A 24432-nucleotide genomic window follows, 5' to 3' on the forward strand; every position below is an offset into this window, starting at 1 on the left:
CATTGACGTTTTATTGGGATAATAGAATTAAGACATCGTATAAAGCATGGAAAAATACAAATTCTGACAAATTCCACATCAGTAGGCAGCTGGGTATGTCACGTTTCGTATAGGCTATATAAAAACCAAAACCAAACACAAATCATTTGATCTGAGAAAGTACAGGATTTCTGTTGAAAAGGCATTAAGAATATTCAAAAGGTCAGATATTACAAGTTCAACAGAACACATTTTTATCATGTGTCCAGATATCAGAACCACCGAACACCATTCTGAGAACCATAAATGGGTGTCATTCATATTTATCTCTTCAGTTCATTTGTCTGGGGCATATTATGGTCATAGAAGATGACAGTGTTTATAAGAATTGATTATAACTATCAATGGGCTTTTGGTTTAGCTTATTCAAAATACTTCAGGGACATCAAACCAATAACAATGTACAGTAGGCCTGCAGTGAGCAAAAATAATAACTTGTCATATGCCGTAGCCTACATTTGTATTTGGACAGCTGCCCCTCCTCCCTGACAGAAAAAGCTGAATGTTAGAGATTATAGCTTGCATCAATCAAATTAAACAAATTTTCTATCCGTATAGAGGATACATTCAATTTTCAGACAAACATGCATAAAAAAACTTGAACCTTTAGATGTTTTCTGTCATAATGCAAACTGTTAGACACACACAAAAGCATACTCTTTTACAGTAGCTGAGTATCTGTTGAGCAGTTTAAAATGAAATTGTAAAGTAAACATGAACAAGTTATTTTTTTGATTTCAAATTTGACACCAGTTGATTGCAGTTCAAAGCATGACAATAAGAGCATGTTGTACAGCGTATACATATTCACTGATGAAGTTCAAAAGTAGCAGTTAAACTATCAAGACGTAACTGATAAATATGTTTAAAATGTATCTCAATCTGAATGTCATTTTACTTCACTGATATAACTAAAGACATCATAAATCGACCACGAGGGAAAACGTTTGTTTTTTACATTTCCTTGGTTTTGTGCTCTTGGACTTTTAAAGCGACCTTGGGTTTTAGGAAAGACGCTATTTAAATTAAAGTTATTATTATTAAAACAAGGCATAGATCATTGTAAAATTCTGGTTTAAAGTAATTTAAAGTAAACAGAGCAACACACGAGTTTACACAATGCCTATTTTGTTTACAGGTAAGAAAAATCTGCTTTGGCTTCCATGATTTTTCCCCTCAAAATATTTGTGCTTCAAAGAACATTCATAAGGGAACATATTCCTGGCATATTCCAATTCATTGTTGTTGAGTACTTACATATGTACTGTAGTTTCCCCAAATGTGTAGGATGAGGTCATAACCATCCAAAATTAAACCAAGAACTTTGAGGCTAGGACCACATCAGTGCTTTAAACGGAGTTAAGGATAGGTATAACATTCATTACAAGCATAACATACAGTAATACCTTTAATGCTCAATAACACAGATTAACTCCCAACAGATACAGTACAGTAACCCACATTCTATAGAATAGCCCAGTAAATTATGTTGGTAGCTAATGCCACATAGTATGCAGTGTATTCTGGACAATGTACAGACAGGTTGTTGTCTAGGTAAACACAAAAAAAATGAAGTTAAGGAATGTTTCAGCGAAAATATTTTAGAGAAAGGTGTAGTGATTCTCTGTGAAGGCCACAGGTCAATGATTTAAAGCAATACCTCACTGCAGAGTTTCCCAGAGAATCAGACTGTTTCTCCTCCAAACAAAGATGACTTAAGATATGAAACTGTCACTAACTGTGCCTTACATGGATGTCAGATGCGGGGATCATAGAAGTGTTTAAAGTGAGCCACCCTTACAAAAAATGCTAAGTGTTAATTAATCCAACCGACTTTCTAAAACAAAATAATAATTGTGCATCACAGGTGTTTTTAACCAGGTAAGAGGTACATGAAGAAGGAAACCATCTAAAGTGATAATTTCCATCTAAAGTAATATTTTTCCATATTAAGTCCAATTTTAATGACTTCATGGAAAAACTGCTAAAATTACAGGTCCCTCTAAATAACAAGAACTATCCTTTTTAATAGTTTAGTATTCTGCAGCAAAAAAAAGTGTTTGCTAAAAAACAAAAGTGTTTATAGTTCCGTCTATTCTTTCTGTAAACTACACTTTCAAAATAACTGAAACAATGCCTTTCATTTGTATCTGCATTTTTCTCTAGAAGAAGGGAACACACTTTTAAGTGCCATGTCCCCGTTCATACACGTGGGAGTGTTACTTAAACAGACACAGAACTGGCACATGTAGGGAGAGATTGTGTGGGAGGTACAAAGAGGAGGGAAACATGAGCTATGTTGTTTTCTCCCCAAAGTGACAAGGGAGTTCAGTGTTGTCTTGATCATCCTTTTGAAATCTCAGTCCTGGATCAGAGGCCCTTAGCAAAAGAACCCAAGTTTCTCTCTAAGCCATTCTTCTGTCAGGTCCTCTGTGTTTCTGATCTCAAAGACCTGGAAAAAAAATGGGTAAATAAGATTAAGGACAGCTATCCCTTCACCACAGGAAACATGAGGGATTAAGGAATTAATTTAAATATAATTTCTGATGTAATTACATGACAGTCATACTGTGCTACAATAATAGTAATGGATACTGTATAACTAAAAATGTCAAATCATCCTTCTTTAATTGATGTTCCAAGGGTGAGTTCCCCAATGGCTTTGCAACACTAAGATAATGCCAGTCCATATTGGATCAATCGCCATATGACAATCTTAAATCAATGAAGTGTCTAGGAAACTAGCCCAGGATTCTTCACAAACCTTTGTCATTTGAGCAGTTTGCACCAGTTTGTTTTTGCTCCCAGCATACATCATCTGTTGCTCAGGTTTGCATCCTACAAAAATAAACATGGTAAATGGAATGGTATAAATAATTTCACATGCCCCAGCCGTAGGTGTTAATACACAGATGTTAAGGGGCTGAACTTACCCACTGGACTTGAGAAGATGAAGCAGAGAGGATATGATACACGGCCATCATCATGCTGGTACTTGTAGCTATAGACTACAAATGTACATGAAGCTAAGGACGGTTTCTGAGATAGTAATGAGGTGACTGTGTTTAACAGTTGAAACTGTATTTAGTAACATAGCAAAGTAAAAGGATATCTTGGCTGTCTCTCAGGCAGTTCATCCTTCAGATCATCAGGAGAAATATCCTGACATATGAAAGACAGTGTTCAAATGTTGTAATGTATAGGTCACTAGTATTATAGACACTTCAACTATCCACAGCAACTGTTTAAACAAAACAGCTGTGTGTAATGTAATAAAATGTAAAGTGTACCAGAAAATGTTACTGCACATCATATGACATACAGTACAATTATACAAGCAGTCTTGCCTCATGTTCTTCATCCAGGATCACAAGCTGCTTGTCTTTGTCAATCTTCACTGAAATTAAAATAGAAAACATTCAATTTGTGGATTTGTGGATGGGGATGTGGGATTAACCATCTTTATAGACACGGCAACTGTTAAAAAGCCAACATACAACAAGCCAGTGTTTGTTCTATATCTGGAAGGACAGAGGCCAGAAAAACACTTCACAATGTCAGCAGACTTACTGATTATGGCAGCATTATTGGTCTCCTTACGGAAACGGAAGTCCCGTAGCTTTTTCACCAGCTCCTCATCAACATCACACACCACCAGGGATTCACTCTGAAATATAGATAGTTCTATTAATACATCCATGGGATAGAAGGACATGTCAGGAAGTACGTCAGTCTGGCAGGGGGTCCTGCTTTTATGTGTTCGTTTAGAATAGATTCCAGTTCATAATGATGATGACGCCATCCCACTGAAAGACTTGTGCCCTACATAAAACTATGCTGTAAGCTTCTGGAATCAGGATACCTGGCTTTGTAAACTTTAAATGCTATGTTACTATCATGTTACAGGAGGATCATACAGTCTGTTTTCGGAATGCTACATTAGATTAGATGTCATTTCTGTATTGTTATCAAATTCCTTTGTCCAGTCCAACATAACGTAACACTCGCACTCTAATTTCAAGGCCACCAAATTGCGCATAGTGAGGTTTCAGCTGATATGTCAAGCAATCGCTATCAAGCTAGCCAGCTAGCTATCCCAGGAAATGAGAAGTCGGCTAACGTTAGCAATCTGAACAATAAACTTGCATGCACCTCACGTAGCTGTATTATTAGGCTATATAAAAAGGGAACGATGTTGACTAGCGAATACAGTGGTAGGGATAATTGCAGATAGCTACATTAACTGTTTTTAAATTCAGACAATGCCAATGGGTGACCTGTTTGCTAGCTAGCCAGCTAACTAGCTATCCTTCCAGTCTCCATACCGAGACGTGTTGCAGCACATCACAATTAACTGGGTGGAACTGCGTTTGGAAACATTATCAAGCTCCACGAGCAACCATCTGTTCTGATCTGGCGCCCGTCCAGTCAGATCCATGATATTGTTACTTGAAAAAAAGTGCGAGGCAAAGCGAAATCCGATTATATTTGTTTCTTAGGCTATCTCTACAGCTCAGCAATAACTTACCATTTTCTCTGGATCTCAAGGCTCATGTAATTGTCTAGACCTGAGGAGGGCAGTGCGGGGCAATGCTTACCTCTCAATGTTTTTGTCCGTGGCTGTAAGCCAGCGCACCATAGATAGCGTTTGTCGGGTTGTCACTCTCTCCCTCCCTTACTCCTTTGAATGTTGGCCTGCATGTCTCTGTTGGCACCACAAGAGGCAGTAGTCCCAGCACACCAAAATAAAGAAGGACACCAAAACCAACCCACTGATCTGCACTGCACAAGTAGAGTAGCGGTGAAAGCATTGGACTGTCACCTGGGAGATTGGGGTTCAAGGCCTCAGTGGGGATGATTTTGGGAAACCATACCCACACCCTCTGTTAGCCTACTGGAAGGGTTTATTCCTATGTTTACTTTCGGCCTTTCCATCCCTTTCACTCTCCTTTGGAAGTACGGGAGAGATTCCATAGGAGCAAAAAATTTCAGAGTAAGTTAATTTAGCAATAGAAATCCATAAGCCTAGGGCCAATGGGCCTAGAATATAGACAATTAACTACTGGTGGAATGGTGGTGGAGCAATAGTGGGAGCATTTCGGATTACTAGCGGACCGCTGTCCCTGACGCTAATAATCCGCCAGAGGTCCGCTTGCCATTCGATGTGCAAATGGCCAGGAACCCACCAGCGGATTCGGCCGGAGGTCCGCCAACTCGTCCATCGGGGGCCCGTTGTAGGTCCGCTAGCCTTGTGTTATATTCCGCCGGAGGTCCGCCAACTCGTCCATCGGGGACCCGCTGTAGGTCTGCTAGCCTTGTGTTATCTGGGTTTATTCCTTACCTTTGTCCAGAAACAGAAGTTGAACCAATTGCAGCAAAATAGTTAATGTTACAGGAATAGATGGATCATGAAGAAATGGGCCCCTGGGCCTGGACGTGTAGAGGGGCCCCCTTCCCTACCAGCTCCCCCCACCCCCCTACAGCCTCCCCCTCCCTACCAGCTCCCCCCACCCCCCTACAGCCTCCCCCTCCCTACCAGCTCCCCCCAGCCCCCTACAGCCTCGCCGCAACACTGTTGTTCTCATTGTTTGTTTTCTTAAAAAACCTGGAAATGCAAGGAACCTGCTGTAAAGCATCTTACTGCCTCGACTCTTTTTCTATTAATATGTGACGGTGCTCCATTTTACATGTACGGTTTTTTGTCAAGATCAAACAGATTGAACCAATTGACCTTGTGACCTGTACCTGTGTGATCTGTCTCGAGTTCACAAACTTTAATAGTGCCCTCTATATACTAATTTTATTTATTCATTTATGGAAAGGTAGCTTACATTCCCATCCATTAGATTAACAAGTAGGCTATAGATAAATATGTAGCCCACACAAGCTTCCCTCTTATTTTAAAAGACGTGGGCCTCAATAAACTGTTCAAAATATTAATGTTCTTTTTTGTATGTACAAATGTAAGTTTGTTTAAGGAATCTCACCCTAAATTTCTATTGGTGTATCTGCAACAAGAAATGCAAAGGGCCCCCTGAGGTCTTGGGCCCCTGGGCCTGGGCCCGGTAGGCCCATTCGGTAAAATGTCTTTGGTTACAGGAATCATCAGTGTAACTGCTTTAGCCACTGACTGCTACCATTAATGTTTTGGAAGCTGCTAGTTGTTGTGAGCTCATGAGCTAACTGGCTATCCCGCTCTTATTGTGCTGGATTAGCATTGGAAGCATTGGAACTGATGTGTCCAGGCGACAAGACCTATCTTAATTTATCAGACATTATTTCATGTAATTTCAATTCACAGCTATTTCAGTGGCATGACTAACTTCCGTCCTACCAGTCCTAGAAACAAGCCAGCCACGCACATAAGCCAGGCTGGACCTGGCCTGGTTTCAACCTCATTTTGTGACTGCGCTAACCAATCCCATACCACATTTAAAGGAACCTGTCACACCTATTGACCTCCTTCCTCTTTCTCATCTCTATACTGTACATTCTCTATAACGTATGGAGTACAATAACACATAAGAAAAAGTGAAATTTAAACAAAACTAAATTATCATTAACATTGTGCTAGTCCAATCACCCGAGCAGCACTCAAATATAACCTATATTTTCATTAATGTCAGTACATTATATTTTTGAATGAGCGCAACGACCAGGCGAGGGACACGCATGAGGACAAGCCTTTAGACTTTTGTTCTGGAACTCAACCAAGGAACCCCTCCCAAGTTCCACCCTCTGGTGACGTCAGGCGTGCGTGCACTTCCATAAGAGTTTTTTCCTAGCTACCTAGCTAGCTGCACTCCCTGTACAGTTAGCTTATTTTTATCTCAACAGGCAGATTTGTTGTGTTGTTGACTGATTATATATCTTGAGAGGCACCCCTTTCCTGGCGAGGTAATGATACAATCCACCTTCGTTAGGTTGAAACTTTTATTGTAACTAAACACTAGCCTAGCTAGCTTTAACAGCAAGCTAACTAGTTTAGCTCGATAGCTAACTGTTATGCCATCCGCGATGATGTTTCTGACCATCTCTAACTGTTTGTTTTATTAAAAGAAAACAGTACAAGGCAGTCACTAATGTAGCTTTCTGCCCTCGCAGCTGGCTCTGTCTAACATTTTGACTGTAGCAAGCAAATGTACTCCTTGAATATTTGCATGTTTTATTTTTAGATGATGGCCACGGCACCTTAGCACTAACATTATAACCCAAGTAGTACCGTGTAGGCTATGCTGTGCCTGCAGGCCTTAAAACTATCTTAAGATGCCAACAGTTTGCCATTTTTAATTCTAAATGTTTTATTCTCTCTAGAACATGGCAGATTTCTCGGTGAGCAGAGGTTTCTTGTTTCATTCAGAAATGATCAAATTCCAAAGATTGATTGGTCTATGTAATTACTAGAGGCTGACATGACGTGGTGCACCTAAGTGACAACATTCTGTTGGTGTTCATGGTACCTATCTCCTTTTTTCCTTCTATGCAGCTGGCAGATGCCATATTAGATGATGTCCCAGCACAAGCTGACAAAATAGGAAACACCAACCCAGCTGGTCCGGCCAACAACACACCACCAGCCACCAATCCTGGATGGCCTGGTGCTGCCCCTGGAGCTCCAACCCAACCCTCTGCTCCAGGTGGATTTCCTGGAGGACCACCACAGTCTGGTCCAGGGGCCCCTGGACAGTTCCATGGAAGTGATGGACCATTCTCCTCAGGCCCTGGAGCACCAGGGCAGTATCCTGGAGCGCCCTCTGCTCCTGGATTTCCACCAGGTCCAGGGATACCTGGACAGTATCCATCTGGACCAGGAGCCCCAGGACAGTTTCTATCAGGCCCCGGAGCCCCTGGACAATTCCCTGGGCAGTATCCCCCCGGGGGAGCTCCAGGACAACTCCCAGGAGTGCCATACCCATCTGGAGTCCCGGGTGCGCCCCCAGGGCCAGGCTGGGGTCAGCCTGCTGGTGGGATGTATGGACCGGGTGGCCCAGGAGCCTTCCCCCCTGCAGCTGGCCCAGGTGCCTTTCCAGCATTCCCTAGTGGAGCCTTTCCTCCTATCCCTCCTGGATCGTGGGGTTCCCCTGGAGGAGGCTTTCCTCCCCAGCCCGGTCACCCTGGGGCCTTTGGTCCAGGACCCATGGCACCATTTGGTGGACCAGCTGCTCCAGGAGGCATGCTGGTGAGTATCTATGTGGTTAAATACATTCTGAGACTAGGGATGCACCGATTATTGTCTGATACAGACATTAGTAAAACACATTATTGGACAATACCAATATTAAGTCACTTGTTTGCCTATTTGTTCCATTGCCTACATCAAATTGCAACAATTATCATTAACTAATAAAATGAAAATGCTTTTTCGTGCTAACGGCTATCCACCGATAGTGCAAAATGTATCCTAAATCAGTCAATAGGCATCGGGGGCTGATACCTCGGTGCACCCCTACCTGAGACATGTTGCTTTTGCTCGCTTCTGTGTTGATATGGTGTCGGCCAGCTCTGCTTGCTGGAGCGTTTGCTCACTTTTCACTACTGCTCACTGGCTCTTCTGAGGGTTGCCACTGCAGGGTTTTAGGGTGGTGTCCACTGGGGCTGCAATAGCATTATCTTTAGGAATGTGGTCTGTTGGTGGGTCTCAAAACAGAATTCAAATGAAAAAGAACAAAGTTATTGAAGATCTACTCTTGTTTTTCAGCCCAGATATAATCCACCGTATTTTTGAAAGCATGAATGAACTCGTCAGCTTGTCAGTCGGATGAGGACATCAACCCCCTGAAAATCAACTTGTGGTTTGATTAGGCTATGAGAGATGCAGCATGATGGACTTCAGCTGATGTAGAGGTTTTCACTAGCTAGCTTTTTTTTGCCTGACGGGAAGGAGCTTACCCAGATTGACTGTCATTTGGTTGGGTATATTGGCCTATATATGTGACCAATGTTGGAAATAAGTTTAACATGAAATATTGTACAGATCTATTTTCAGCAACATTTGCATGCTTCTTACATTGCCAAATACTCTAATGGGGGTTTAACCCTATACTTTTTGTTCCTAGTATTGATGCACTTAAAGTTTGTATCTTATATGTTTACAATAAAATAAAATGTGTTTGTATTTGCCAATAACTTGTTTGCTAATATTAGAGATGGTCTCTTACTTATTTCCTTGAAGATAAAGCCCATGACATAAAAGTGTTGATATTGGACAAATATTTTCAAAGTTTTAGGTTTGTGTATTTATTATTTACAGAGATATTCAGTCTATGGTTTCTTGCAGGATGTAGACTATACTGTGGGTATGAGTCATTGGGCTAGTTTAATGTGGAATTTGGAAGAGGCTCTACAGTTGGATAATGCTCAACCACTTGACCAAAGTTGAACTCATGAGTCATGATAAGAAGTTAATATGTGAAAAGTTCTTAACCTGATTTGTATCTTTACACATAATTTTTCAGTAGAAAGAGGAGACTTGTGTTTTGTATTTTGAAAATTCAACTTCTCTTTCAGATGGTGCCCTATGATCTTCCTCTTCATGCTGGAATTATGCCAAGGCTTATGATCACTGTAGTGGGAGAACCCATCCCGGGAGGTGACAGGTATCTATAGAATTCATTCAGTAGTGCTCTCATAAAGATGTTGGTCTACGGTATGAAGCAGACTCTAATCAACGCCCTTGAACTCCAACGCCCACTCCATAGCACTATATAATTCAGTAGGAAACAGACATAATCCCAAATTCATAATAAACGAATCATGAATAATTCACACTGTTTATATAAAAAAGAAAGCTTTATTTATGAAGTTTGGCACTTGACTGTTTGGTTATCAGTACTGATCCTAATGACTTGTATTTCAGGTTCCACATTGACTTCATCAAAGATCAAGATGTCGTCTTCCATTTTAATCCTCGATTTCCTGAGCAAACTGTTGTCCGGAACTCCAACCTGGATGAATGTTGGGGTCCTGAGGAACGGGATGGAGGCTTCCCCTTTGTTCCAGGGAGTCGTTTTGAGGTAGTGTGATGGAAAACAGTGGCGCACAGTACTTAAGACATGGCTTTAAACATGATAACATTAGTTTAACTATATCAATGAGATGTTTTTGCTTGTCCCCCTGTAGCTTAAGATCCTTGTGGAGGAAGACATGTTTAAAGTAGCGGTGGACGGGACCCATCTGCTGGAGTATGAACACAGAGTTGGGGATTTTGAGGACGTAACCCTGGTTAGAGTGGTTGGGGACGTCACCCTCTACAGTGTGGCCCCGAGCATGATCTAACTCTCCAAGACAAGACCACTTGACCTAACACTGTGGTCACTGACTGGAATAGTGCTGCTCACATAAAGCATGCATTTTACTTATTTTGGTAGAGTCAACTATCTGTATACCATAGCTATGTATAGCTTTAGTAAGAGAGAACACTATGGAAGACCATAAAAGGAAGGAGTCTACTCAAATTTTGTTATTTGGGTTTTGGTGAAATGGTAATTTATTCTGCATGAAAGTATAGGTTAAATGTGTTTCACTATATATACATAGTAGGTATGCTGCACTTGGTTTGATTGTATGTATGTCTCAGGCTTTTCTGAGGTTTTCTCTATAATCACAATATTAATTACATAATTGGATTCATACGTCTGTGTTCATGAGCAGAAATGTGTGGCCTTTCTTGGGGTCCATTTTCTTTCAAATCTGCACAACTCGGTGGATTTGAAACCATTCTATAACCATTCTTTCAAAGCCTTCTATAAGTTATATTTTAGTATTGCTAGTAAATGTGTAACTTAACTTTTCAGTATTAACATCATGGTGATGGTTTTCTAAGATTCATGTGAAGGTCAAATCACATGAATGTAGGGTACTTTAATTGCAAGACAGCAGTAGAATAACTTGGATTTGTTGCCAAAGAAGACTGGATTGACACTGAAATAAACATTTGATAAATAAAGGAATTGTGCTTTGATGCTTAGTCACAGTAATGCCTTCACGTTTGGCCTCTCCTTTATTTACTATGTTACTGGTCATAGGAGTAGTGGTTATAGCAATTTAAATCTCATACTGTATACGATCACATAATTCCTGGTTGCTCATGACTTACATAAATTGCATGGTTCAAATGTCACTATGAGAAAGTTAAAAGCATTTGGTAAGTGATGTAACTACAATCAACCATTAGAGGGCAGTAATTCCTTGCTTAGGTACGTTAAATGTGTTGAAGGTGGCACTGCAGCACAAGTAGTGCATGAGTTCACCTTCAGATGAAGCTGCCCCCCAAAACAATTTTATCCAATCGTCAAGAGTCTTGACATTATGAATGGATCAATGTTCACTGCGCTTAAGGTGATGGATATTAAATTGAAAAGAGGGCCAGCGGGTAAGGTCGAAAACACTCCTAACACTCTAATACTTCCTATTTCGATGTTAAACGGCTAACGTTAGCTAATGTTAGCTGGCTAACTTGCTATCTGTCTACCCTAGATAGCATTGCTGGTTGGCTTGCTAACATTAACCAATTAGCTAGCTAGCATTATTAGTTAGCAAGTATTTAGTACATTTTGCCAACTACGTGCAAATATTCAGCTTGTTAGTTAAAGATATGACCGCATCGTTCTGGGAACTTAACGAGATTTAATCCCATAAACGCGAGCCAACAAAAGTATGATACGTAGCTAGCTAGCCAGCCCCATTCATTTAGCCAACAACTCCCAGTGATCTAGCATAGCGTGCTACTGGCTGCAGAATAGTTTGCTACTTTATTTTCACTTTCAGCCTGATCTTACTTGCAAGTCCTGGATATCAGATTAATTTAAATAAATTGCTGGATAATTATTTCCGTAGTTGAGCGTAACGTTAGCCTCTTTAGATTTGCGAATGTTAGTAAATGCGTAGTTTAGTACCAGAAAAAAACTCCTAAAACCCTGCCTCAAATACAGTGAGACTTGCATATTCTCCCATAGATTTAGATGATACACATGTTAGTATTTTAATGTAATTTATGTGAGTTTTCCTCAAGAGCTTGGTTAATTCGGCTACGTAATCTAGTTTGTGACGACTGACGTGGACTTGACTGAGCCTCACAATCAAAATACATTCTGGTGGAGTGGGTGTTTGTACTTTGCTCTACACAGCCAAGATAAATACATTCTAATCAGCTATTCTCTCCACCCGTATCCCGTCTTCAATGTAATTTCCCCTACAACCATTTATTATGTCTGGTGTCCTTACTTTATCTTGTCTGGGTTAAAGGACCCTCTTCACACTTTACTTTTTTTTGTAAAGCCTGCAGTCATTCACACCATAGTGCTCTGCCTTTCTTACCTCCCCAGGCCTGGGATTTAACATTGTTGGGGGTCATGACCAGCAGTATGTTCTAAATGACAGTGGGATATATGTTGCCAAAATCAAAGAGAATGGGGCAGCAGCGCTTGATGGAAGACTACAAGAAGGGGACAAAATTCTGGCGGTAAACATGGACCTCGATCAGAATTGTGGAAGAGGGCAGTGGAGGGAAGGGGGTGAAATTTGTTGATTTGCTTCTTTGGGGTCATTTATTTTATTCTAGCTAATCATGCATGCATTAGATGTAAGGTTTGACTCTAAGTGCTAATCAACTGACTAAATGGCATTACAATGTCGTTTTATGTATTTTTTGTTGTCTAGATTAATGGACACAAGCTGGAGAACCTGTCCCACAGTGCTGCAGTGGACCTGTTCCGGTCTGCAGGAGAGGATGTGCAGCTCCGCGTACAGCAGAGGGTGAGTGACCCCAGCTACCCCACAAAATCCTTATCTGAATCAATTCAACCAACATCTTGCTCTGTCAAAATGCATGCAAGGATTCAATGATATTTGTTTCTCATTCATGTTCACTGGGGTTTTCATGCGTTGCTAGATAACTTCAGTAATCATAAAAGGGAAAATCCACACTCACAAGTTTTAACAGCTTATTTTAATCAATACAGCAGCAGATAATGAACGCGTTTCAGCCCTCAGGCCTTTCTCAGCATTTACACCACCTAGGCGGAAATGACCCATATATAGACAGATATAGATCATTCATTAATACCCAGGAATATCGAGAATCTGAGATCTTTTGTGATTATACATGTTTTAGAATCCACACCTGTTAAGAACTCAAGACTCATGGGGTGAGCGTGCCATATATCCTTTGCTAGATAACTTCACATTGATTATCTATCTTTCTCTGCAGCAAACGATGCCTATGAATGGTCCCACAAATTCACGGCCTGATAGTGAATCATCTGTCTCCTCCCTCGTGGCACTGGTTGCTGTTTTGGGAGCTGCTACAGCCATTGCCCTCCTCTACATGCGTTTCCAGCCCCAACTTAGAAGACATTTTTAACGAGCATTATCAATACATTTTAAGAGTAAAATCTGGGACTGAAAACTTTGCTGAAGGCCAAAAACAAAAAAAACAACGAAGAAACAAACCATGAGAACGTAAGCCATGTTTTTGGTAGTTGTTCACATCATTGATGACTTCGATTTCTTTGTGTTTTAGCATTTTGGGATGCTCATAGCTGCTTAACCTATATCAAAAATGTTGCCCTTGCCACAGAGATTACCTAAATGAGATAACTTGAGAAAAAGAAGGATGTACATGCTACATTCCCATTGCCGAGTTCAGCTACCCAGACAGAACTGGAAAGAGAGCATGCCTGTTCTTCCCAGGGAGTTTAGACAGTATGCAACAGTATTTCTAGGGGGTTGAGCCTGACTCACCCAAGTTTCCTCTGCTCACTGGGAGTTTTGGAAAACTGAAAGGCAGTGTTGTGTGTGTGTGCACGTGTGTTTGTGTCAAAGGAACCTTTATTATCAAATGACGGATCTGTAAAGGGGCAATGTGAGAACTCACTGTATTTTGTTCTGTACAGATGTGTACAGTATATGTGTTAATCTACCAAATAATGCCAGGTGCCTATCTGTCACTTGGGATTGTGCTGAAGAGATTGGGTAATGGTATGAACTAGTCACTTTAACAGTGTAGATGTTAGATGTTTCAATCAGTGTGATATGATGTGAAGAAAACATCCATTTTAATTGTGGTAGTGATGACAGTCCACAGTTTGGCACTCCGTCATATTGCATATATCTCACCGTGTTTGCTTAGCATGTGATCACCCTTTAGTTTCACTGAAAGAAAATGGCCTTTTAATAGTTATCCAGGTGTACCCTAGACAGGTTCACATTACAGCTGATATCATGTTATCATGGTTCCTTCCTGTTAATCTCTCAAGACTGTATTATCAATGGCATTAACATGATTGTCATAAAGGGAAACAGTGTGATAAGACCTTTAAACTCATGTTAAAAGGCTAAACGGCTTCGTACTGTTAGGCCATTTTTAGCCATACAGCTGAGCAAGGTGTCTAATATAGGGTCATTTCTGCCAGCAACCCATTCAGTAGGGTATTTGCCATAAAAAGATGGACCTGAACAGTGCTTCATGTTTTGCTGGTCTTCATTTCTTTATAGTCAATCTTCATCTTTCTTTTTATGGACATGTCTTCTAATGTGTGTCATTCTGCTGACTGGCAAGAAGCAAATAAGTAATAGTTATTGTACATCCTACTAATGCCAAGATGATGGATCAGAAACGCTTAAATTATGTAAATGTTTGGTTGTTTTGACAGCTATTAAGTTGATGTTGATTCTCATTGCATTAGCATGAATCTTTGTTGCATTATAAAATTAAACGACACTTCTTACATGGGCACAGAACTTCAACTTGTTAGGTGAAAATTCTCAATAGGTCTACCTGCAGAAAATTAAATTCGGTCCAGTGACCTTAAATTGGACTAAAATAAATAATGAATCAGAATCAAGTTTAATTTGCTGCTATCAACATTTACAATTAAACTTGATTCTGATTCTGATAGTGGTCTTGAGGAAAGAAAATCTGCATAGCAATTGTGTTGCAATAAAAGGCATTTCAAATAGTCTTGAAATATATTTATACCAGATATTCCGAGACATCCCTTAACCAAATTTGTGTTTGTATTGTATACTGTAGTTCAAACTGTAATAACACCATAGACCTACTGGTTGAGGTTGATGTCACCACAGAAGTGTTACAAATAGGCTATAATATCTTTCTTATTGTGATCATCTTGGTGATGTGCCATTTGTCTTCAAGGGCAGCGACTGAAAGGGAATTATGGAGTCTGGTCATACAGAAATGTCCACATGGAGTGTGTTTGACAGGATCACAATGATGAGCAAAGCAATGATCACAAGGGTGGGGTGACAAAAGTGATTTATCTCCATTCTATAAATGTTATGCTCTAATCCTTCATATTTTGCTCGTGAATAGGCCTAGCCTACATTATTTAGGGACGCCATTGAATGATTGTCGCCTATAACATTTGCCTTAAAATCCATTTGTGTCTAACTTGATTTTAATTTGTTTTTACATATTGAAGAAACAATCAATAAACTGTATTGCGGACGTTACTGAACACCATGTCTCCATACGTTATGTCTTTCCTGTACCCTATGATGCAAAATGTAACCAGTGATTGATGTAGTAGCCTATGGGTAGGCAACCAAAAAGGTGTAGACAGGGAGCTTGAACAGCGACAGAATCTTGCATTCAATGATCAACATAATAGGCCTAGGCAGAAGACGCGGATAATTATAGCTGATGGATGTCTGTGTAGGTACTAACATACATGCATGCCCCCACCCCCACACTCCATCATCTGTTTGTGGAGGGTACTTGGAAGCAGTCAGCAGGAATGATGTAATCACACCATCACTTCTTCAGTACCGTGAGCCAGAGCCCGTGCGCTGGAAGTGGACTTTCCTACAGCTGGAGCGCGACGAGGTTCGGTGAACGTAATTCAGATTCTTCTAAGTTTTCCCAACAGGATTCAGTCTTTTACAGTGGGGGACCTATCGAACCGACGACGGGCAAAAAGACTACATCCATGCTCTGGGTACGGGTGGCTGGTTAGCAGTAGGCTAATTCATGTGTGCTACACATCAGCTGCTGATGCTAGCGAACTCCACTGCACCAGCGTCTATCATGGCACCAACATCCTCCATACCTGCGGCGCTACTTGAATTCACTTACCTTTTGACAGGCCTTAAAGTGAACCTTAAATCCGTTTTGGGGAAAGCTGTAATATGATCTGCTTAAGACGGTCCATGTAGCATCGGCTAACTATTTTTGCATTTCGTCGTCAGTGGCCGCCCATAAAAGGAAAGTGATTCCATGGATATTTCCTCTCCGGATTTTAACACTTGCACCCGCTTTGAACGACTAGCAGAAATGCATTTTGTGTAAAGCATAATTATGTTTGCCTTTTTGGGTAGTGGTTTTGTCGGCTTGTGAAACAAACCATAACCGTTTCGTTGGTTTAGATGTCATTTTACCCCATTTTTTTGCATGGTGATGGGCCGAGTTCAACAGTTCTGCCTCCGATAGCTGAGATATGGTAGCCTAAGCTTACTGTAGTATGTGCGTGTTTTTATGCAGGCTAAAAGTGAATGACTCCATCAAATTTGACAGGGCCTACTGTTTCTACCTCTATACTTCTTTGCTTTTAGAACTTATTACAGTAGGCTATATCCTATCCTGAAGAACCGATTGGATTTATTCCTGCTGAGGCAATGACAAATTGTCTTCCCATATCTCCACCCGGGTGCTCCCTCCAATCCATACGGGTTTTATCGCATTTATCTGAGTATCTCTTCATATGCCCCCTTTGTGGACTGGGGTTATTGAAGTTCTACGATTCCTAGAGCAATAACGTCGAGGGACGTTGCTTTTCCATCTCAGGATTAAATCATGGCCAATGAACCTGTAATCCTTAATGTGTATGATATGGTAAGGAATGCTCCCCTGTAATATTGTGTGTGATAAACTTTGCATAATGTACTTTAATGTAGCCTACCTTAGACCTACTTTATGTTAAGATTCTTGTCAGTGTATGCAGGAACTTTTTGAAAGCAGACTTTTGACTCAGTTGCATACACCTGTCTCCTTCATTTCTGTTACCATAGCTAATTAATTGAGTTCATCTGAAAAACACCAGCAGCAGTTGGCTGTGGTGACCAACTCTACTAAAGAAAGCAAACAAATGGTTAGGGAATTACAGTCAGTGGTCAGAAAGGGTAGGTCATATCATACAATGTAAATGTATGGTACAACTTGGCTTCACTACAGATGGTCTATGCAGACACAGCAGTGTATTATCCACAGTGGAACAGGGGCCGCCCTCAGCCCTAGGACCTCTGTCACTGAGCCTACAGCTGGACTCACATGATTCACACACAAGCAGCAGGACACAAGGGCCCTCATTCAGATGTTTCCACTGCCTGGGAATCAGATGTGTGCATAGAACAACAACCCCAGGCTTACACCCCTCACTCAAAATGTAGTTGGCAGTTTGTATGAATTCCATAAACATAATTATTTAATGCAAATGAGAATGAAAACATATGTGAAGGTCTGGTGGTTCTCTCATTGTTTTATTCTTTATTATTTATTTATCATTAATTGATACATTAATGATGATGATGATATTGTCTTTGCATCATTTAACTCAGGTTTTCTCACAGATCAGTTCATGATTGGGTCAAATCAGGCTTGGCACAGGTGATTCATTGCATTGTGGTTCATTATTATAATATATTCCTCCCCCCCGTACACACACAAACACACACACAGTCATAAGGCTGTTGGAGCCAGGAGCGATTTTGTCCCCTCTCCCCCCTGGTGTCTCACTGATGAAGACCAGATAAGGCAAAAGTGGCAGCTGCTGAAATGTCTGATTCAATTCCAGTTTAGCTCTGCCTGTGCTGTGACTTAACAGGTCATACAGGGGCTGCCAAAGGGTGTGACTCCCATAAAAAAGTGATCATGTGGACTGACCTGGAAGAGAGAGTCTCCAACAGTCCTACATGCTTCACCGGTGTTTTAGGGACATTGTATTGATTCTTATTGCACTCTGTTGGACAAAGGCAGTTATAATTTACCTCTGGCCTGAATTCAGTTTTTTTGTTTAAGTTTCTAAGTGCCTTGGTTCTTGTTTGGTTTCAGGTTCAGTAAAAGATGATAGTTCAGCATTTTTGTACTTAGCCATTAGAGATGGGTATTGGCAAGGACCTCACGATATGATACGTATCATGACACATGGATCACGATACAATATGTATCACGATACATGACGATACAATACATAATGCGATACATTTTGATACTCGACATAATTTACAGAAAATGTTAAAATACAGCCGAAAATACAACTGCATCCCCCACTCCCTGGAGGTGATACTGAGCGCAGAGGGAATGTAAGGACATTTTATATCCATTTAAAACTATCTATGAATTAAATCCTTAATTTATTAATTATATATATATCTTTTCCCTGTCTTGTTCTGTATAATTTCCTTGTACAATTTTTGTTTTTACTGTATCAATACTGTACTGCGGAAAATCGATACAGTATCGCAGAAAATATATTGCGATTATTGCTGTATAAATTTCATTGCACAGCCCTATTAGCCATACTGAGCATGGATACTGCTCACAGCTTTGTATCGGACAGGAAAAATGCTCAATTATTAATGGGGGGACAGCTGGAAGGATCTGGATGGCTTTTAACCCACTCCCCTGGGCTTGTGTACTAGGATATGGAAGGTCTCATTTGGAACGTTTGGGTTTTATGGGTGTGGGGACCAAGGGTGTTTACACCCAGCTAAACTGGATTAAATATTTGTGATATCGCTTCCTCCAACCCATTTACCTTGAAGAACAGGTGCATAGTAACCAACTATGCACATTCACTGATTGACATAGTAGAAAGTGTTGTAATAGATACTAATTTGATGACTAATTTGCACCACTTACATTACAGACACAGTCAATCATCCACGATTGGATGGAATAAATAGATGATCAATTTGATAGACTGCTAGACTACGGATAGTAAATTGCTAGATTGGGCACCTATAAAGTCTAGCTGTATACATAGGACTGGGATAAGGAATTGATTAGTGCTGATAAGATATAAGGACAAGCGAAAACAATAATTCCAATGTATCTGCACCTGTACTTGTTACATATGGTGAAATGAACTTTCTATTTCTAATATATTCTATTTTATCCTGATAAGAACATCTCATTCAAGCTTTATTTATACTCAAAATTACACTTGGTAGTTATACTCATTTGCATTGTTAGAATGAATAATTACACAAATCAACATCAATAAACAACATTTCATAAACAATAATTAATTAATGATTCAAAAACAGAGAATTTAAAAACGGTTACAAACTGTGGTGATCACCAATGTTCTAAACTAACCCATGGACACTAGAGAAGCTAGATTCAATGTGCCTTTTCGGGGCGTTCCATGAGTCAGGAGCACGATTATGATAAGATATTCATAAGAACATGTTATGTGTATAGTATCTGATGTTAGATTTCCTCCTGTTCAATCCTGTTTAGTTAAACCTGTATGTTTGCAAGATAAGGCTGATCCATTACTACCGGGCTGGTGTGTGTGCCATTTATCATTTCTGTCCATGATCACATCAATATCCTGCAATAGAGAGAGAAGCTTCCCCTGTGAGAGAGACATGATATCCATTACACCAGCCTTACATCAAGGAAATCAAATCTCACTCTGTCTGATTTACAGCACTACAGCATTTCCCAATGTGTAATCATCAAAATACTTTAATTGAACTGGGGAATTTTCTCCCTCTCTTTCTCTCCCCCTCTTCCTATCCCCCTCTTCCTATCTCTAGTACTGGATTAACGAGTACACATCCAATCTGGGTATTGGAGTCTTCCACTCAGGCATCGAGATTTATGGCAGAGGTAAGGTGGAAGGTCTTTGTGCATCCAAAACCACAGATAATAGTTTCCAAAAGCATGTGTCTAATTCAAAGCCCACAGAGTGAGCAACACAGAGACAGACTGCTAGGTTTCATTATATATCAAAAGATATTGGAAATATCACTGCAGATCAGACACAGGGTGCTCTATATCTAAATCCCTTTAGGTAATTATTTCCTGTAATAAAATATGTGAGTCTAGTCTTCACATCACAAATTTGTTTCTTCTCTTTTTGCAGAGTTTGCATATGGAGGTCATCCATACCCTTTCAGCGGCATCTTTGAAATCAACCCTGGAAATGCCACTGAATTAGGAGAAACCTTCAAATTCAAGTAATTTTAATACCTTTAATAGGTTTACATCAAACATGTCTGATATTTTTACAAATAAAACCTTTTTGTTGATGTGATTGTACAACAGTTACAGTTTTTTTCTTATCAGAAACCCAATGAAATTAATCAGATTCAGATTCATCTGAATCATGTGTAGGCTACCCTAGTTTATACCATGGGATCTGGAAAAATTCTAGCACTGTGCTGTTATGTAATACTATGTGGCTAGTATTGGACTGCATTACAATGAATAGTGTTTGGAACAGGAGTGACAGAGATTAATTTCTTACACAGGGAGGCCATAGCTTTGGGCACGACAGACTTTACAGAGGAGGATATAGACAAAATCATGGAAGAACTAGGAAAAGAGTTCAAAGGCAATGCCTACCATCTCATGCACAAGAACTGCAACCACTTCTCATCCTCACTTTCTGAGGTGAGTGTGAAAACAGTCTCTAATGAGAAGCGCACTTGGGGAGCGCAGACTTCGACCCATGATGCATGTCATCAGCATGTGCAGTGACATTCAGGTACAGATACTTAAAGGGGCTCAGTCACACTTGTTTCATTTGATATTATTTGGATTAAATGCTTAAATGATGTGTGTAGGGCTTTTTAAAATCACTGTCAATGTAGCTGTTTCTCTATATGGAAGACAAATCGCAGAAAAACAACAGGGCAAACAAGTCCAGTGAAGTCACTCTGGACTGGATTGCCCTTTGAAGATTTTCCTTGATTTCTGCGATTCCGTCTTCAATGTAGGGAAACAGTAACCTGGTAAACCAGATTCATTGCCTTTTTTTTTTTTTTTTTTACGTTTTCACTATGAGTCTGGACTTTCAGCCGGACAGAGCGATTTTAGTTTTCCCAGAAAATGGGGCACCAATCAGGAGACTGCATTTTAACTGCTATTCTGCCCCCAGTCCCTGATTGGTTCCCATAGGTAATGCCGGGAAATACAGGAGTACGCTAGTAGTAGAACAGTAATGGCAGCTCCTGAAGCAGCGAGCGGTAACATTAACGTTAGAAGAATAAACACAGCCATAAGTGAAGTTATTGCAGAAATAGACTCAATAACAACAATTAAAGAACAAGAGTATGCACTAGTGGAGTTTCTCAGCACAAAAAACATTTTCGCCATTCTTCCGACTGGATTTGGCAAAAGTTGGATCTATGTTTTGTACTTCCGCCCACTCAAATCACTGTGGGTGGCTGGAAGTCCAGACTCCAAATGTCAAAGAGGTGTGATGAAGATAAGGTTGAGGAAGTAATAAGTCTTGATATGTTTTTGTTTTGCTGATTATTTCTGCAAAGCCATTTCTGTGGTCGGTCCTTTTCATCACTGTGCCCTTCAATCCTTTATCAGCTGCTGTGCGGGCGGGAAATTCCCCGCTGGGTAAACAGACTGGCATACTTCAGTTCCTGCATCCCATTCCTGCAGAGCTGCCTGCCTAAGGAGTGGCTAACCCCAGCTGCCCTCCAGAGCCACATCAGCCTTGGGCTCCACAAAGAGGAGCAAGCAGAGTCCAGTGACGAGGACCCGCCCTCTGCCTCGGGGGCAGCTGCCTCTGGCTCCTCCCACAGCTGTCGCCATACACGTGTTTGAACAGCCACGGACGCTGACCTCGGGGCCAGCCACCTCTGTAGTGGGTGCAGTGGCATCTGTGGGGCCTGTAAAAACCACCTGACCTCAAGTGTCCTCTGAGGCAGAGATAGAGGACTCCCCCACCCCAACAATGGAGCCACCAGATTTCAAAACCATAGGTCCTTGTTCTCTAGGCAAGCTCAGGCCAAGTTCAAAATAAGGAAGCATGGCTCAGACTGACCACAGCTATGTGGGCCTGACGTTTATAACGTTTGTCTTTTCCAGAAACTTTCAAGTCTTTGTCAGCCTTCATCCTTGCCCTTCTTCCAGTGCTGCTTCTGTAGAGTAGATGGATATCCGAGAGTATTAGTAGTGGTATCAGCGGAGAGTTAGGTTCAGCTCAGTGTTACCCCTGGACATGTCTCTTTTGAGATGCAAATCTCAACGAGACAAGCCTGTATGAATAAAGGATAAATAAAATACAATTTTAGGAATTACTTGTTCAATAATCACTTTTATTTGGCTATCAGCTGAAATTGTCAGATAGGATTTTTGGTTTAGGTGCTATTGAGAAGGATAAACTGATGACGGAAGCATTTGACAAGAGCAGATATTTGAACTCAGATGCCTATATGATGTGCCACTAGTGTTAATAACCACTATTTGTGGGAAAAAAAACATAGCAGAAATAGATGACTCTTTAGTAGTATTTATTCATATCAATGAATTCAGTGGGAAATTGTTAATTGTGTTGAGGTGGAGAAAGAGAAAGCTCTGAGACTGGCAGTTGCTGAATCATAGGCCTTTGTTCACCCATTTCCTGCATTCTATTGTCCTTGAATTGGTATTGAGCTTGTTGAGGCAGGATGATCAGAGCTTGAGGGAGAAGATTTATGTCCATGTCTTTCTTGTTATTTGTGTGTAGTGTATTTCTTTCATTATATATGGTTTACTAATGAGATCTCGGAAGCAATGTTTTTTGGAGGGAGGGGGATTTCCATCAACAACTATCAAACTTGATTGTAAAGTGTACTTGACATTTAGTATTGTTTCTGGCTTTTTTCAGAACACTGAGATTTGGGTTACATGTATTTCTTCTCAACTGCTCATGCTGCAGTGTTGCTTTTGTACATGCGACAGCCGTTTTGTAACCCACTGCATTACATCTCATTCAACAATGTCCTTATTATCAGCTCAGCTCTTGAAATAGTTTTCCTACATAAAGTTAATGTCAGGTCATAAACCCATCCCCCTCTCAGGAAAGAAATCCCATGATCTGTTGCTGTTACACAGGTGTCTCATTACCTATACAACTGGAAAAAGAAGTGGAAATTAGAATTATTTGTTATATATTTATATTTTGAAAGAATCTATATTATTTATTTTTGAGGTTGCGCTGCATCTTACAATTGTTATTCCTTTGAGAATGTTTGGTTCAAAGATTTTATATTTTTTTCTTCGAGTGGAGATGGATTGTGTAAGGGATCAGTATTCCATGCTCACCATTTTATGGCACTTTCTACGAAATAAAAAATAGGTCTTTTTTTCTATTGTATTGTGTCAACTTTAACCTTGATTGATAATGTCCTTTTCCTAACTGACAATGCCACAATTTTAAGAATGGTGATAGATTAAAGAGACATAATAACATATTGCCCTCGATTTTGTGTAAATTGATTTGTGACGTCATTAGGACTAGATTAGAAAATAATTTTCAGCATGAGTAGCAAAACTGACGCACCAGTGTACTGCAAATTGTGTCTAGTCTCTTTGACCTTGTGAACTTACAAAAGTGTGTGGTGTGCAGTACACAAATGCACAACTTAATTCCACAAACCGGGTCTCTGTCTCTCTCTCTCCATCTCCCTCTATTTCTGGGCCACTATTGTTTATAGAAACAGCCAATGTATAAAGTTAGCATTTGGCAAGTGTATTTCTCAGGAACCTAGGATGTGCAGTGACGCCTGTGAAGTTGTTTGGATCAACGGTTTTCTATGGGCGCGGTGCCGGTAAAAAGTAGTTCTGCATGGAAGGATACGCTCCCATCCAGTGCTATGGTCAACCCAATAACAATTGGGGCTTACAATGCTACCAGCTAGCTAACTACAGATAGCCTACCATTAGCATGAATTACTGTAGGAATAAAGAAAGGTCAAAATACCTACAATTTGTGGTGAAGTACTAAGTAATTTTGACTGTTTCGTGTCCTGACGTGGGTGCATTCATTTTGGTTAAGCACCACATTAAACCGTGCTTATCATGCCGTCCCCAGCGCTGCACTGGGTCCAAGCTGTACGGTGGCACAGTACTTAGAACTATCGCCTCATGCCAAGAGATCCGGAGTTCGATTCCCACTTGAGACAAAGTTGACACTGGGGATGTTCTCCCCTGGGTTGTCTGGTACTCAGGTGGGGAATCTCCTGGGCCTTTCTGTGCTGAGTTTGCATGTTTTGCATCCCTTTCCCTAGCAACATCAACCAGCTCTGCCTGGGGATCCTAGAGAAAGATGTCAATTAGCTGTTCAAGAGACAGAACCTCCACAAAGCTCCCTCCATCCTGAAGTACTGTGCTGATCAGCTGTCTCCAGTCTCCACTGACATCTTCAA

The 24432-nt window shown here is 40.6% G+C and overlaps 3 protein-coding genes across 4 annotated transcripts; 2 read left to right on the forward strand and 1 right to left on the reverse strand.

Moving 5' to 3' along the window:
• Positions 1-22: 22 nt before the first annotated feature.
• Positions 23-4592, reverse strand: gmfb (glia maturation factor, beta). 2 transcript variants are annotated; one of them, XM_084438310.1, is made up of 7 exons: positions 4568-4592; positions 3610-3706; positions 3387-3436; positions 3150-3201; positions 2973-3053; positions 2804-2877; positions 23-2491 (listed from the first exon to the last, which is right to left on the reverse strand). In XM_084438310.1, the coding sequence occupies exons 1-7, from the start codon at positions 4568-4570 to the stop codon at positions 2420-2422; spliced, it is 429 nt and encodes a 142-aa protein (XP_084294436.1). In that variant the 5' UTR covers positions 4571-4592; the 3' UTR covers positions 23-2419. The 2 variants fall into 2 exon arrangements, with proteins under 2 accessions (XP_084294436.1, XP_084294437.1); XM_084438311.1 differs by having other exon boundaries at positions 3640-3706; positions 4568-4580.
• Positions 4593-6812: 2220 nt separating this feature from the next.
• On the forward strand, positions 6813-10947 carry lgals3a (lectin, galactoside binding soluble 3a). Its single transcript, XM_084438301.1, has 6 exons — positions 6813-6936; positions 7354-7371; positions 7526-8218; positions 9547-9635; positions 9896-10052; positions 10159-10947. Exons 2-6 carry the CDS (start codon positions 7357-7359, stop codon positions 10312-10314), a joined length of 1110 nt encoding a protein of 369 aa, XP_084294427.1. The 5' UTR covers positions 6813-6936; positions 7354-7356; the 3' UTR covers positions 10315-10947.
• Positions 10948-11288: 341 nt separating this feature from the next.
• On the forward strand, positions 11289-23353 carry LOC311309135 (deubiquitinase DESI2-like). Its single transcript, XM_084438313.1, has 7 exons — positions 11289-11410; positions 12363-12499; positions 12697-12792; positions 19819-19891; positions 20148-20241; positions 20536-20677; positions 21608-23353. The coding sequence occupies exons 1-7, from the start codon at positions 11347-11349 to the stop codon at positions 21845-21847; spliced, it is 846 nt and encodes a 281-aa protein (XP_084294439.1). The 5' UTR covers positions 11289-11346; the 3' UTR covers positions 21848-23353.
• Positions 23354-24432: the final 1079 nt, after the last annotated feature.

The sequence above is a fragment of the Borostomias antarcticus genome (genome assembly GCF_949987555.1).
Source record: "Borostomias antarcticus genome assembly, chromosome: 5".
Classification (NCBI taxonomy): Eukaryota; Metazoa; Chordata; class Actinopteri; order Stomiiformes; family Stomiidae; genus Borostomias; species Borostomias antarcticus.